Source organism: Protomyctophum parallelum, assembly GCF_964188405.1.
Source record: "Protomyctophum parallelum genome assembly, chromosome: 15".
Taxonomy (NCBI): Eukaryota; Metazoa; Chordata; class Actinopteri; order Myctophiformes; family Myctophidae; genus Protomyctophum; species Protomyctophum parallelum.
In genome coordinates, this window is record NC_139710.1 from 27,699,913 (window position 1) to 27,717,324 (window position 17,412).

At 44.2% G+C, this 17,412-nt stretch overlaps 1 protein-coding gene across 1 annotated transcript in view; it reads left to right on the forward strand.

The window, feature by feature from the left end:
• The window catches only part of mamdc2a (MAM domain containing 2a), a 38,716-nt gene that overhangs the window by 6,690 nt on the left and 14,614 nt on the right, over positions 1–17,412 (forward strand). The window contains exons 3-5 of the mRNA XM_083784140.1: positions 9,085–9,335; positions 11,772–11,856; positions 16,442–16,579. Coding sequence (XP_083640266.1) covers positions 9,085–9,335; positions 11,772–11,856; positions 16,442–16,579 — 474 coding nt within the window. The remainder of the gene's footprint in view (positions 1–9,084; positions 9,336–11,771; positions 11,857–16,441; positions 16,580–17,412) is intronic.

Here is a 17,412-nt window from a genome sequence, read left to right on the forward strand (position 1 = left end):
CACAATTCACGATTGTCTTTGTATCCAGCGTTGCTGCAAGGAAACATGTCTAGCTTTCCCTTGCCTGCCGCCAGATGGCGAGTTTCTCCCGAAATGTGTTCAGTTTTGCCGTGCTTGTAAGAATGTTCTCATTTCGCCCTTGCATTTTCCTGTTCAGTTCATTCAGATGGATAAAAATATCCGCCATGCATGCTAGTCTTGCACTTCAGTACTCATTTGCAAACAGTTCGGCATATTTGGATTTCTCAGCGGACAGAAAGCACTTGAATTCCTCCCTCAGTTCATATACACGCGACAAAACTTTTCCCCTTGAAAGCCATCGAACTTCGGTGTGAAACAGCAGAGTTTGATGTTCCGCTTCCATTTCCTCGCACAGTGTGGCGAACAGCCGGCTTTTCGGGTTCTGGTGGTGTCTTTCTGGAGGGAGCGAAATGTAGTGTCTTCTGGATGCATCTCTTTTTGGCTACTGGTCCCATCTTGTAGTAGCTGCTCAGTAGCTATTGCTTTCGGGGGAGGGATAGTGTTAATTTCGGTCAAATCAGGCGGCACACCTGGACACATCAAACGGCACACCAAAGCTCCGCGACACACAGGTTGGGAAACACTGCTATACTGTACCTACTGTACAGAGAGAGAGAGAGAGAGAGAGAGAGAGAGAGAGAGAGAGAGAGAGAGAGAGAGAGAGAGAGAGAGAGAGAGAGAGAGAGAGAGAGAGAGAGAGAGAGAGAGAGAGAGAGAGAGAGAGAGAGAGAGAGAGAGAGAGAGAGAGAGAGAGAGAGAGAGAGAGAGAGAGAGAGAGAGAGAGAGAGAGAGAGAGAGAGAGAGAGAGATATTCATAAAACGAAGAGAGACAGAGCGAGGGTGATCAGAGAAAGAGAGAGAGAGAGATATGTAGGGAGGGACAGAGCATGCGTACTCAAGCTGTGTAACGAGGCATCTCACATGGGGAAGCGGCCACTTGTCACAGAGAATTTGTGGTTTTAGCCAGGGCTGGGATGGTGTGTGTGTGTGTGTGTGTGTGTGTGTGTGTGTGTGTGTGTAAGTGTACATGCTGCAGCAGCTGGGAAGTCAGTTCTCATGTTATTTCTCAGAGGACTTGTTCCTCTGTTACTGTTACTGAAATCCAATATGTGTGACCAGTACAGTACAGTACAGTACAGTACAGTACAGTGGTTACATGCAACACTGTACACACAATACAAACATACTTAAATACAATGTTGAGCTACTTGGAATTTGTAATGTTATGTTCTTCAAAAGGTAAGGTTATCGTTGATCCATATAGCCTCATACAGTATGCTACCTATATGGTTTTTCAAAGCAACATGTTGAGCGGTTGCTTAAAGGGATTCAGAAATCAGGGAAAGTGGGAACTGAAGCCAAAAAAGATTGAGAATCACTGGACTAAACTGACTTGTGCATGCAAGGGGCCTCTCCACTGAGGTGCGTGCATGCGTGTGTGCGTGCGTGCGTGTGTGCGTGCGTGCGTGTGTGGATCGAGTCTCACACTAGACTCCACATGCCAAGCCGCACCATTCCCGTTCACTCCCCTCTGGCTTTATTTTCTTTCTTTTCCACCGTCTGCAAGGTCTAACATTAGCCTCTTCTCTGCACTCCATCGTGCGCTTCCACAAGCACCCCCTCCCCACACCCCCCGCTTTAGAATAATCTGTCCGTGGCTGCGTTTACGTTTGCTGCTGTAATGATAAGTGGTGGTGTCATCCTGGCCAGACGTTTGCAACTAACTGGAGCCAGATGACTTGATCTTATTTTTAGTTTTGTCTGAGGGGCACATTTCTGCCATGGTCTGAGCTCAGTTTCTCACCTCTTCAGGCTCCACCTCACCTCTCGGGAGAACAAAGGCGAGCGATCATGCATTTCATTGGCTATCGCCTAATCGCCCGCTATCGCCGTACGATGTCACCCGAAAAGAAGGAATATATTTCTTCTTTCCGGGCGACGTTCCTCCGCCTCTCGCCTGTTCGCCTGCTATATCACCAGTAGTCGCCGGGTCCCATAGACAAATAATGCACAACCGGAACGTTCGTCTGTCTGTCGCCTGCTGTTAAAACCCACTGTCACCCTCCTAGCTAGCACTCACCTCTTCAGACTCCATTCCACCTCACCCCAATCCTCTGTCCTTGTCTACATTCTTGTCACCTTTGTCCGATAGATAACTTACTATGCTTACTATTTTTCCTTGGCCACAAAAGTGTTATTTAGATAGCAGCATGTTGTTTAGACAGATGCTAGGTTCATTGTTTACCTGCTAAACTAGTTTCTTTGAGGCACACCATTGTTCACTCTGCACTCTACTTTATGTGACTGTTTTCTGACTACTTCTGATGTTGCACTTGTGTAAGTCACTTTGCATGAGAGCATAAATGCCTAAATTGAACATGGTAGAGGGGAGACCTATGAGACATGACATGGAGTTGGATTGGAACTCGGGACGTAGTAGTGATTAGCGACTCATATGAGGAGCATAATGGTCCGTGCTCTGTTGAGCCACCTAATCCATTCCATGATTGTGTCGCTTGCCAAACATAATCTTCCACGCCACTAGCTTGGAAGATCACAGTAAATAGCAGATCTACAAGCTCACAACGTGTCGCGAGCGAGCTTGCAGATCTGTCCGCGGTGTGTAACACTGGCGCGCAGCTAATATGCTTAAGAACTTGTGGGACGAGAGCAGCAGGAAACCAAAGTATACACTGTAGCAAAACGGCCCGACTGAAATGGAACATGGCTGACGGAGTGCAGCGGGTGGGTCGATAAAATGGGTCATAAAATAACTTAGGACGAGAGAGGCCACGCCACGCCGGTGGTGTTTGTGTTTGGTTGCTACGGCGATCTGGATTTACAGTGAAACAAAAAAACAAAAAACGACAGCATCCACGGCCGGCCTGTGGTTGAAAGTGAAACCACAATAGATGGATATGGTCATCGTAGGCGATGATTATGTTCACAAAGCAGAGACAAAGCGCTGGCTTGCACTGCGGCAGGATGGTAAACACTGAAGACAGGGATGGATTGAGAGAGTGTTCTCGCTTCAGAGAGAGAGAGAGAGAGAGAGAGAGAGAGAGAGAGAGAGAGAGACCACCATGTGACAGGCTGCAAAACATTCACTCTGGCCAAGTTATGTGTATACGAATTACAGTGACAATTTATTCTAAAACAATAGGAGCGCTCCAGCTATACTGTGTTTATCCCCATGATAAATCAATTCTCTTCTCTTCTCTTCTCTTCTCTTCTCTTCTCTTCTCTTCTCTTCTCTTCTCTTCTCTTCTCTTCTCTTCTCTGCTCTGCTCTTCTCTTCTTCTACCTCAGTAATATAGTGACATGTTTGGATGAGAGAAGTACGCTAATCTGGTGGGTTAAAGATAGAGTGCCACAATTTTTCCAGTTTTCCATGTGTCCATGAGGTGACAGTACTTCATTAGACACCCTGGAGTCGTTTTTATGTGCAATGGTGTATTAACTTTGTATTTAGGGTTTCTTCCTTGGTTGCTGAACCCTTGACAGTCAAACAGGCCAATGAAATAAACAGTAATATAGTGACAGTCACCACCCACCAGGCAAACCAGGCATACTTAATGAACTGGTGGGCGTGTCCACATAAAAACAACATTTTAACAAATACTGTACACGTTTTAGGGTTGTAAAAAATTGTGGCACTCCATCTTTAAAGCTTGATAAAACTGCACATATTAATATATTAAATAAAACTCTCATAGAAACCATTGCACGTCCGTCCCCATCCCCCATAAATTAATTACTGTAATTCACACTAATAGTTGTTGTGTTAAAAGTTAAAACTTGTATGTTTGCACCGAGTCAAATCCAGTTAAAATGTTCTCTGTAAGATCCATTTTTATCACACTCAAGATTTAAATTATCACTACATTTGACTGTGCATCTACCATATCACTAGCTTGCGGGGTCAAATGTGAAATTGTGAGCAAAGTGTAACCAGTCCATTTGGTTACACTCAATTATCACTGAGGATTTCGCTGTGTAGAGAGTAGGAAGTGGTTATGTAAGGACAAGGCTTATGTAACAAGTAGCTAGTCTGTCTCTGTCTTTATATGATTTTGCTTCCTGTTCCTTACATTATGTCACAGTTACTGACAGTAAAAAACACTTTACACATGTCTTTATTGGCTCCCGGTTTCTGCCCGGCACCCAGTAGGCCAGACGCATTCAGCTTGTTGGTATGGAGGTGCCATAACCAAAGGCATGGCACCTCCATACCTGGCTTCAAGACATGATCCACCGTAGTCTGAATGACACAACATTGGGTTTCTGCTGTTTGGGCACCTGCTAGGCTCTGGAGCCAGAATGTTAGCAATACATACTTTAAGTGTTTTCTGTTGACTTTTGCTGTGTTTTGTGTGTGCGTTCTGAACTTGTTCTGTGAAGCACTTTGTCATGTTGTTTTTTTTCGAAAGCGCGATATAGGCCTACAAATAAATAAATAGTATCCTTATCTTCAAACTCTACCTCACCCCCTAGCACTCAGTCTTCAGACTTGCCTCAGCCCCCAGCACTCACCTCTTCAAAGGGATGTGCTGTGGATTTTTGAGGGCCCTCCAAATCATGAAGTATATATGTATATGGCGTAAATCATTTGCCAGCCAAGTCTATGGACTTTAAGTTGTCATAGGGCACTAAATGTCAGTTAGTAAGACATCATGTGGTCGATATAAATACATCTTGAAACTAATTTTGTTTCATACAAGAAACAAGCCAGGATGCATTTGCAGCAAGAACATGAAGGGCCTGAGGTTACATCATGCCAGGTTGAAATGACACCGGAATTGATGACACAGCCCACAGAAGCAATTTCAGTGTTTTCATTGTGTCTTAACACAGTGCGTTTTAAACCCATTTTGGGCGGGAACCCCTTTTGGTGTTTTAAACATTATGTTTTAAAGGTATATTCAGTGATTTCACTCAAAAAACCGTAGGTTTCGTTTTTGGCTGTGGGACCCAGCCTTTCGTCCAATCAGGATAGAGAGTCAAAAACGAAACCTAAGGTTTTTTAACCCCCAGGGGTTAACTGGGGACAGGGAGGAACTCCTTATATGGCCAGCACACTCTATAGTAGGGAGGATTATCACAACAAAACAAAAAAATAAGTGATATTTGAATTAAGTGAAATCACTGAATATACCTTTTAGCTATTGAAAACTGGAGGATTTAGAATAATTATTTTAAATGTTGAGGTCAGGCCTAAATGGGTTAACAGCGGGAGAACAACAGCGAGTGACACATGAATTTCAATGGCTATCGCCCACTATCGCCGGACGATGTCGCCCAAAAGATAATTTATTTTCATATTTTCGGGCGACGTTCCTACGACCCACTTTTCGACTATCGCCTGTTCGCCTGCTATCACCGGTAGTCGCCGGGTCCCATAGACAAATAATGCACTTCCGGAAAACTCGTCTGGCCCGCTGTTAAAACGCATTGTTATTTGTGCCCCCCCTCCCCCTCCAAAAATCCAAGGCTGTATAATTGAGACCCGAAATCCAGATGACCATGGGATACATCACTGAGGATACGTCCCAGGTGCATCCATGCAATGTATTTTTGTTTTAGTTATTCTATTTATAGTGACTTAGGAATAGGAATAGACTATGTGACAACCAGGAATAGTCTGGTGGTGACCACCGGAGAGACGGGGGGCAGCCCGAATGTAGACGGCACCCGGGAGCAGTATGGGTTATTGGCGCCCCAGCCTGTGTCTTCCGTGAGGACGAAGCCCAACAAAAACCAACGTGAGGCCTTTCGGAGGACCATTCAAGCCGCAAGTGGAGCCTGCGGCACCAACATGGGCCATGTGGAGCCTGCGGAACCATTGCGGCTTGAGAATCCACCACTCCTGAATGAAACACCAAGAATGGTGCCCCCCACATCACGCCCGGGTGGGCCTGCTTTTAAAACAAACATTAAAAAGTCCATAATCTTGGCTGTCACCTCGTCATGTAGCAGCTTATAGTCTATAGACCCCGTGTGAAAAAAACCCATAATAGCACACCTCACTTCACATGAGTGTGATTTTTGAGGGGCGCTAGCCATTCTAACGTCATATTACGTCATATGGCAGCAAAGTCTATGGACTTTTAATGTTTGTTTAGGGCACTAAAAGTGATGCCATGTGGCAGCCTAGTCTATGGACTTTTAATGTTTGTTCACATCAGTTAAACAAACATTGACGACATGGGACATCATGTGGCAAATTGAAATGCATCTTGTGGCTTGTTTTGTTTATATAATAGTAAAACACTGCGTTCATGTCTAGTAATGTGGTGGCAACAAATCTGCACTGAATGAAAGTAACTGTCATTATGTGGAGTCTATGGACTTTTAATGTTTACTTTAAGCAGTGACATCATGTGGCATCCACAATGGGCACCCCTCACTTCACACTAGCGTATGGTTATTATTCTTTTTTTAAGCTATAGTGGGGCACTACGTTGCACATTATGTGCACGCACTCGCACGCTATATATCATAGTTTACTGTGCAGATATATGTTTGTTACTTGTCCTCATGTTTTGTTACTTATACTTGTCCTCATGTTTTATTTAGATAGCATTGTTTAGACAGATGCTATAGGTTCACTGTTTACCTGCATGGATCCTAGTGTTTTTGTTTAGTTCCTTTGGCGCACTACATTGTTCTCTCTGTTGCACTCTATAATAATACTAATAATAATAATAAAACCTCATTTGTAGAGCACCTTTCATGACATGAAATGCAGCTCAAAGTGCTTTACAAAGCAATGGAGAAAAAAAGTAAAAATAAAAGCAAGGCATAAACATTGAAAAACAAGAGCAGTAATGAATAACACGACATGAATAACAAAAAATTAAAAGATCAATTCAAAGCAAGGGTGTAGAAGTGGGTCTTGTGCAGTGTTGGAAAAAGTACTCTGCTTACTGACTGTTACTGTGCTGACTGTTTCGCCTGATGGCTACTTGTTGAGTAGAGTTGGTGTTTTTACTCTGCTGCTTATTCGGATCTCACACTTTGTAAATTGTAAAAAAGAAAACAGGAGGACGCTATTTGGGTTCTCGATCTTCCTCTTCTGCCGGCGTTGAGTCATCCTCTGTACAGCTGTGTGGAAGATATTATTCAGCCTGTGGTGGATGACAGTCAGCTAATATATCTGTAGATCCTCTGTTCTTTGTCAGACAACACACGCACACACACACGCGCGCGCGCGCGCACACACACGCGCGCACACGCACACACACACACACACACACACACACACACACACACACACACACACACACACACACACACACACACACACACACTTTAAGGTCAACTAACAGGCACAGATGCTGACACAGCATGTTTTAAAGGGGGGGGGGGGGGGGTTTGTAAGTCAAAGGTGATTTGTAGCCTTAGTTACAGCTTGTTTGGTCATCATTTTAGCTTTGTGCTGACCTTGCCGTTTTTAGAGCATAATAAGCAGGCCCAGATCAGAGGGATATACAGTATATACTATATTCCCTATAATGTCCGACTCATACAGAACATTCCCGTTTCCAACTTGTCACACCCCCGGTCCATCGGTTCCAAACGGAACCCGTCCCTGACGACTCCTCGTGCTTAACACTCCATATACCTCACTCGAGTCGAGGGTGCTCCACTTCCGACATCCACATAGTGGATATTCATGTGGATATTCATGTATTTTATTTATACATGTATTTGTATAATACATTGTGATATTTCCTTCGTCTTATGTCGCCCACCCCTAGCAGCTCTTTTCTCGTGCTGTAAGAAAGGTCCAGTTTAAGGGCCTCACACACTGTCTGCGAACGCCGCGCGTCTATCGGAGCGTCCGACGCGTCGGACGCTCCGATAGAAACCAGTTCTATTTTCCAGGCGTTGCCGCGCGGCAACGCGCTGTGCCGCGTCTAGTAGTAGTTTCAACAACTACTAGACAAGGTCTATTATAAAGAAGAACATGGGCACCATAAAAGGAACCTGTTTACAACTCTAAGAAGGCTAATGTGATGTATACTGTGACCTCTCCTCCTTTAAATATACACTGACTGTAATCCTTAGCTATACCAGTTGTCCTCATAACCCCGCCCCCAGTTCCATGTGGAACATCAAGTGAACCGAAACAAGTGCTCCTCAAAACAACTGCTCTGGGAATTTGCTGGCCTGCAAAATTGAGACTGTGTGCTGACATGCTGACATGCTTGCAGGCTGACATGCAGTACATATTTGTATACACATAATATTACACCAATAATGTACTGCAGGGGAGCCCTATAGGGGGCCCACAGAGTTACTATAGGCGGGCCGCCAAATCTTTGTGTGATAGGATATCTCTTCTTTTTGAGGGGCGCTAGCCCCTCCTATATACACAGCTTTTACCACAAAATGTACGCAACACAAATGCCATTGTGGCCAACAGGCATTTGGCCAGTATGCCGTAGGCCTTAACCAACATACAGTACTAGCATACAGTAGCCTACCTATATTCTGAGGACTTTAGCCAAAAATAGCAAATAACAACGCCTCGCACTCCGAGGCGTTGTGAACTTGTAGATTGGCTATTTTCGGCGAAGCGTTTTAGTGTGGGGTGCACATGCAGTTTACAGGTATGTACCGTAATTTCCGGACTATAAGCCGCACCTGAATATAAGCCGCACCAGCCAAATTTAGGGAAAATCCCATATACAAGCCGCACCGGACTATAAACCGCACCGGACTATAAGCCGCAGCTACGTTAGCTCAGAGCCTGAGATGGCTCTGCGTTTGCTGTAAAAATCCATAGATTAGCCGCACCGTTGTATAAGCCGCAGGGTTCAAATCATGGGTAAAAACCCGCGGCTTATAGTCCGGAAATTACGGTAGTTAAATGTCTGAAAATGCACAATAACGTGAATCCAACATACACTGACGAACGATAGTGCTGTCAAACAAGTCTATGAAGTTACTCTGCCGCAACACCATTTTATCCAGAATGTAGTGGGGGCCGTCAGCTAAGGGGGTTCCTTGGCCAGAAGAAACCCCTTCTGTACTGACGTACTGTTCTTTCCCCCGCAGGTCGTTTCATCACCACGGACTCCGGCTCCTTGCACGGCCAGGACCGGGCGGTCCTGGCCAGCCCCGCTCTGGAGCACACGGAGTGGAGCTGCCTGAGGCTGGTGTACCAGATCAGCGGCTCGGGCTCCATCCACGTCCACCTCAGGCCCCACGGAGACAACTTTGACCACAAGCTGTGGAGCGCCGACGGCTCCTCTGACAGCTGGCTGATCGCCAGTGTGGACCTGGCCAACACCACCCACCCCTACCAGGTGTGTGACCAACCAGTGGTGGTGGGGGGGGGGGGGGGGGGGGGGGGGGGGGAATACTTGTGTTTTACTTAAAGGAGCATTCAGTGATTTGGGTGATTTAGAAGAAAAAAAAACGGTCTGCCCTGGTAACTAGATGTGCACATGCTCGCACTACAGTGGGGGGGCCAACAGCACGCACACCAAGTCCCGCCCCCGCTCGATCATGATTGGTGGAAGGCCCCTCTATATCCTGATTGGATGAAGGCTGGGCCACCTAGCCAAAAACGAAACCTACGTTTTTTTTGACCCCAGGGGTTAACTGGGGACAGGGAGGAACTTTTTATATGGTCAGCACACTCTATAGTAGGGAGGATTATCACAACAAAACAATAGAAGAAGTGATATTGGAATTAAGTGAAATCACTGAATATACCTTTAAGTAAAAGTACTGCAATGTAGAACTATACTCTGTTACAAGTAACGGCGGGGCTCCACCACAAATTACAACCTTTAACCAGTGCTGGAAAGAAACAAAGTAATGTATGTTTTTGAGGTAGCTTTACTTTACTTGAGTATATTTCCATTTCCCACTACACTACACATCAGAGGCAATAAACATTGTACTTTTTACTCCAATACAATTATTGGAAAACGTGTGTTCGTTACTTACTGCAATAATGGACCCTTTCGGAAAATAAATCAACACTCACACTTTCCTGTTGCATTTAGACAGTTTTCTGAAAAACCTAGATGTTTCTATATCAGTGGCTCTCAAATAATGTAATGTGAAGGACCCCACAATTATTAGCAGATGTACAAGCTCACAAGAAGCTTGTAGATCTGCTATTTTCAAATGGCTGAGATGTGTAGACATCTACATATAGTAGTAGACATACTACTATAACAAGTAAGACGCGCAAACGCGGGAAGCGAACGCAGCTCGTGTGTGTGTGGTTGTGTGTGTGTGTGTGTGTGTGCTACAGCTGCGCCCTGTGTGTGTGTGTGTGTGTGTGCTACAGCTGCGCCCTCTGGTGGCGGGCGGGTGGTGTAACAGCGTGACACACACACACACACACACACAGACATTCAGCCCTTGCTGTCATAGTAAGTGGCTCACTGCGTTCGCAACTAAAGTAGATCTGAGAGATGTAGTGGAGTAGAAGTAACAGTATTAGAAATTGGAAATACCTCAAAATTGTACAGTACAGTACTTAAGTAAATATAATTACTAGTTACTTTCCACCACTGTGCTTAATGTAACGGTTTCTTCAGTTTAGCTGAATAGTGAATAGCCAGGTGTGCGTGAGGGAAATCGCAACTCAATTAAAATGGAGAACCCTTAGATTGATTGGAACAGCCTCTTTGCATTTGAACCAGAGTTAATTGGTTACAACAACATATTTACTTTCAATGAAAATAACAAAAATCATCAACCAACATGAACCGCATTCAGTATTCAGTTGAAATTCACTTTATAGAACCAATCGATAAAGAAACCCCCAAACAAAATATAGTCAATCAATGTGTCAACTCAAAGACCTGGTGGTACAAATGGGGTCAACCGTTTGAACATAAAGCTAAATTAGTCGACCACAGACGGTAGAACAACTTTCGGCCTATACTTATACTACGGCCTTTGTACTGGTGACCGTTGCTGTCGATCAGAAACCTCTTATCTCGGCCTGGGCCGTGGCTCAGCGGTCCAGGCACCTTGGCCGTGCAAAGTAACAGTTTTGGACGTATGAGGTTTCCACCCGACAGAGACGTATTTTTTTTTTTTTTTAAGATATTTTTTTGCGGCTTACGCCTTTATTGATTTTTTAAGGGATAGAAAGTAGGCTGACAGGAAACGGGAGAGAGATGGGGGGATGACATGCGGTAAAGGCCGTGTCGGGTCCGGGAGTCGAACCCGCGGCACACCGCGACTGGATCACCAGTCCGGTGCCCAGACCGTTACGCTACGGCCTGGGCCTGACAGAGACGTATTGTTACTTACTTTAACTTGAGTAAAACAGTCATTGTACTTAACTCATTTTGGGCGGGAACCCCTGTTGGTGTTTCAAGCATTATGTTATACTTTAGCTATTGAAAAATAGCAGATCTACAAGCTCATACGAGCTTGTAGGTCTGCTATTTTTGAAAAATCGTGAAAATGTGGTGCAAATCTTTGAATATATATTTCAGAGCGAACATTTTTAACTAAAATATTGGCTTCTGGGGGGTCCCTGGAACTACATATTTTGAGATGGGGGTCCGTGGCCCAATAGAGATAATTCTGGGGGTCCTTGACATGAGCACCACTGACATAGAAACATGGGGTTTTCAGATTTTCTTTTAGGATTTAGATTTATTTTTAATCGACCTCAGTCCAAAATGGGTTAATTCTTCCACCACTGGTTTTGATCTGATAGGAACATTTGAATAATCACATTTATTGGTATTTGTGCTGTGCTGTAGATTCTGTTGGAGGGCCGGCCTGAAGATGATCCAGAAAACAGCGTTGCCATCTTTGAAGTTCACATCGTCCCGGGCTACTGTATAGGTCAGTGTGTGGTCAGCCATTGTATTATGCTTTACCAATTAAGACCTGGAACGCATCTGTGTCACCTTTTAACCACTTTAACCATCATTTTAAACTTTAGCTGTTGAAAAATAGCAGATATACAAGCTCATAGTGCAGCACCACGTGCCCCACTACAAGCTTGTAGATATGCAATTGTGTTTAAATTGTGAAAACGTGTGCACATCTTTGAATATATATATATTCTTTCACAGCAAACATTTTTAACTCATATCTTTGCTTCTGGGGAAGGAGTCATATTTTCAGATGAGATGATAAATAATTGTGGGGTCCTTCACATTAAATTATTTGAGAGCCACTGATATAGAAACATCTAGGTTTTTCAGAAAACTGTCTAAATGCAACAGGAAAGTGTGAGTGTTGATTTATTTTCCGAAAGGGTCCATTATTGCAGTAAGTAACGAACAAACGTTTTCCAATAATTGTATTGGAGTAAAAAGTACAATGTTTATTGCCTCTGATGTGTAGTGTAGTGGGAAATGGAAATATACTCAAGTAAAGTAAAGCTACCTCAAAAACATACATTACTTTGTTTCTTTCCAGCACTGGTTAAAGGTTGTAATTTGTCAGTTCATGGAACTTTTATGTGACTGCATGAAAGGAAATATCTACCACACTGGTCCAATGCAGTATACAGTACGTGCACAAATAGTATAATGTGTTGGAAATGACATGCAAGTCAAGTAAAAGTACCTCAGGACTGTACTCAGTTACTCTCCCCGCTGGTCAGCACTGGGGCAGCTACAGTAGGGTGTGTGTCCGTGGTCTGGTGGTTTTCAACCAGACACAAGCGGACATGAACTCATCGCTGTGGGAAGGTACTGTTATGTGTTTCTGTAGCAACAAGAGAAAATCATTCTTAAATAGGTTGCGGTCGCAGTCCGGGAGCACTTTTAACCATGTGGCCAATGCGGAGTCATGATTCTGCCGGCTTTTTACCACATGGCCAATGAGCTCAAATCATTTCGTTTCCAGCTTGGAGATCTACTACTTATTATGCTTTTGTGTGATGACGTAGTATGTTTGAGTAGGGCGTTAATTTACAACAACAAAAAAAACAACAACTTAAACATAAATTATGGAGATAATAGGTATTTCACAGGTTCCAAAACATTCTCTGCTTGGGGTCCAACTCGTACAGGATACAAGAAAGTGCTGATGAAAACAAAATGCATCATGTTAATTGCACTAGTCCTGTCTGTCTCGCGAAGTGCCACGTTTTGAGCTTGTAGAACTGCTGCTTTTGTTGTTTTTATTTCTATCCTGAATATGAGGTTTCCACTCGATAGAGACGATAGAAGCACGTGAGCAAAGTGGAATGCGAAGCGAAACAGCTAAGGGGTTTAAGTGGTTAAAACAAAATAGTTACAAATTATCTGAACCTCTGGTGCGGCCTCTAAATAAGGTCTTTATTGCAAACAGAATAGATATTGTTCACTCAAGACCTTGTTTGTTCATGTTTTGGACGGTACTTCATTCTGACTCGAGTGTCATTCCATTGGTTTACTGCCGAAAATAAATATATTAGCCATTGTTGTAAATATAGCTTGAAATATCTGCACGACAGGGTCTCGCTGCACTCATACAATACAGTACAATTACCTACTAGACTTTTACTTGAGTATGTTTTTTGGCCGATTTAACTAAGTACATGTACTCAAGTAGGCCTACTGTACTAAAGTACAAGTTTGAGGTATCTTTTTACTTTAGTGGAGTATTTCCAATTTTCTGTATACTTTTACTTCTAGTCTACTACTGTACATCTGAGGAAAATATTGTACTTTAGCCCCACTGCAATTATTTGAAAACTAGTAACTTTTTTCTTACTAAACATATTTATATTTTGGCTATTTGAAAGTAGCCAATCTACAAGCTTGTAGATTGGCTACTTTCAAAAGATTTGTATACTTTTTGAAAACTTGAAATGGGTCATACGTTTGGCTTTTGGTACTTTCAGTAAATTTTGCTGCCAATATTTTGTACTTTTACTAAAGTAAATTCTGAATAACATACTTAGAACATGTATTTCTACAGTACATTGGGGTATTGATACTTTTACTGCAAGTAAAAGTGTTCGAGTACTTCCTCCACCACTGTTTTTTGGCTACTCTACCCATCCACCTCTGAGATGCTTTGTAATGCCTCGTTGCTCTCAGCTGTTGAAGGGAAGTGTTTTTTTATTTCCTTCCATTGATATGGAACAAAGGAGATCACACAGCTGTCGGGCTGTGCTGCTCCGTGTGTTTTCAATTTAAGCGACATCTTTATTACAGTTTTCCAGATAAAGAACATTCCTGAGGCCAGAGAGAGAGAGAGAGAGAGAGAGAGAGAGCGAGAGAGAGAGAGAGAGAGAGAGAGAGAGAGAGAGAGAGAGAGAGAGAGAGAGAGAGAGAGAGAGAGAGAGAGAGAGAGAGAGAGAGAGAGAGAGAGAGAGAGAGAGAGAGAGAGAGAGAGAGAGAGAGAGAGAGAGAGAGAGAGAGAGAGAGAGAGAGAGAGAGAGAGAGAGAGTGTGTGTGTGTGTGGTTTCTGTGTTTGTTCAAGTGGTTCTGTCTCTCTCAGGGTGTCAACAATCCTCTGGCCCTCCAGAGGTGGTTGCTTGGCGTCCAGCCGAAGCCATGGGGGCAGGGGTGTATTTACATCACATCAGTGGTGGACGGAGTACTTATCCCAGCATTAACCCATTAAGACCCGAGGCAGATTCTATACAAATGCCTTCTAAATGTTTGTTTGTTTGTAAATGTCAGTGGTGCTCAAACCTTATCATGTCAAGGACCAGTGGAATTGCTTAAAGGTACTCCTTGCTCCTAGCAATGCATCACTGTATCGAGATGTAGAACTTCACACCCCCGGAAATGAGCTTGTAGCTGAGCTATTTTCACTATTTTGGAAATGGCTCTAAAGTGGTTTATTCATTATGTATTGTTGCGAGTTGGGGTCCCTGGGTGGGCTCCCTTCCCAGAGGGACCATGTGGTCAGACTCAGAGACACATGGTCTAAACTTGGATGGTTAGTTGATAGTTGGTAGGGAGGAGTCCCTCCTCTCAGGCAGGTTGTGGGCGGCCTGCAACACTCCCCACTCCCAGAGTCCCCACGCAAATTCAGGGGTTCCCAAATTGCAGCCTGACGGCCACTCTACCCCTGAGTCACTGCTGCCCACAGTATCAGCATCATGGTTGTGGTCATGGTCAGTAGACAGTATCATGTCGGTATCATGGCCAGTATCAGGTCAGTATCATGGCCAGTATCAGGTCAGTATCATGGCCAGTATCAGGTCAGTATCATGGCCAGTATCAGGTCAGTATCATGATTCATGGCCAGTATCAGTTCAGTATCATGTCAGTAGCATGGCCAGTATCAGGTCAGTATCATGGTCAGTATCATGTCAGTAGCATGGTCAGTATCAGGTCAGTATCAGGTCAGTATCATGGTCAGTATCATGTCAGTAGCATGGTCAGTATCAGGTCAGTATCATGGCCAGTATCAGGTCAGTATCATGGCCAGTATCAGGTCAGTATCATGGCCAGTATCATGGTCAGTATCAGGTCAGTATCATGGTCAGTATCATGTCAGTAGCATGGTCAGTATCAGGTCAGTATCATGGCCAGTATCAGGTCAGTATCATGGCCAGTATCATGGCCAGTATCATGGTCAGTATCAGGTCAGTATCATGGTCAGTATCATGGTCAGTATCAGGTCAGTATCATGGTCAGTATCATGTCAGTAGCATGGCCAGTATCAGGTCAGTATCATGGCCAGTATCATGGCCAGTATCATGGCCAGTATCATGGTCAGTATCAGGTCAGTATCATGGTCAGTATCATGTCAGTAGCATGGTCAGTATCAGGTCAGTATCAGGTCAGTATCATGGCCAGTATCAGGTCAGTATCATGGCCAGTATCAGGTCAGTATCATGGCCAGTATCAGGTCAGTATCATGGCCAGTATCAGGTCAGTATCATGGCCAGTATCAGGTCAGTATCATGGCCAGTATCAGGTCAGTATCAGGTCAGTATCAGGTCAGTATCATGGCCAGTATCAGGTCAGTATCATGGCCAGTATCAGGTCAGTATCATGGCCAGTATCAGGTCAGTATCATGGCCAGTATCAGGTCAGTATCATGGCCAGTATCAGGTCAGTATCATGGCCAGTATCAGGTCAGTATCATGGCCAGTATCAGGTCAGTATCATGGCCAGTATCAGGTCAGTATCATGGCCAGTATCAGGTCAGTATCATGGCCAGTATCAGGTCAGTATCATGGTCAGTATCAGGTCAGTATCATGGCCAGTATCAGGTCACTATCATGGCCAGTATCATGGCCAGTATCAGGTCAGTATCATGGTCAGTATCAGGTCAGTATCAGGTCAGTATCATGGTCAGTATCAGGTCAGTATCATGGTCAGTATCAGGTCAGTATCATGGCCAGTATCAGGTCAGTAACATGGCCAGATCTCCACACGTATAGTGGCTCTGGATGAGATTGTCAGCTAACTACCCAACACTTAAGCTTCCAGGTGAATGTTGCGTGTGTGTGCGTTGTGTGTTTTAGAGTGTAACTTCGAGGAGCACCACCTGTGTGGCTACAGCAACGACTGGAACCCTAATGTCAACTGGTACGTTGGTGGCAGTCTGGCACGGGACCCCCAGTCCAGTCTGCCCGACGACCACACCATGAGCAATATGAGAGGTACACACGCACCTCGAACGCACGCACACACGCACTCACGCACACACACAGTATTTTGTTTTATGATTTGTTTATGTCCACACAAATTTACACTGTGCTGTAAAAAGTAATGTCAGGAAATCCCGGACAAATACACAAACACCTGTGTTTGCCATATTTGGTTACCAATAATAGAAGAGAGCACAGAAATGTACAAATGTTTAGGGAGTGCACACACACACACACACACACACACACACGCGCGCGCACGCATGCAGCACGCACGCAGCCACACACTCACATGCGCAGTAATTATAGTAACTCAAGCTTTCCCATAATTGTAGTGTTAAAGAGTGCAATATTTGCCTCTGAGATGTAGTGGAGTATACGTATCTAAAAATGGAAACACTGAAAACAGCATATATGTAGTTTTTAGGGTATCAGTGGCCATTTGGGGCACAAATAACATGGCGGCTATAAAGTCTTTGACTTCATTACCCAAGAGTCTCTGCAAGCATATCCGGCGATGGGGGCGCAGTGATTGGCCACGCTGTAAAATGCACTTAATTCACCCCCCACCCTCCCGCGACATTCCAATTCCAGGTTGTGCTTATAACCACGCCCCCGGGCAGGCATAGTTTTAATGAGGTTAGCGTTAAGGTTAGGTTAGGTTTAAGTATAGTTTTGCTGAGCTTAATTTAGAGTTAGGGTTAGGTTTAAGTATAGTTTTACTGAGCTTAGTTTAGAGTTAGGGTTAGGTTTAAGTATAGTTTTACTGAGCTTAGTTTAGAGTTAGGGTTAGGTTTAGGCATAGTTTTACTGAGGTTCGGGGTAGGTTCAGGCTGTCAATCACA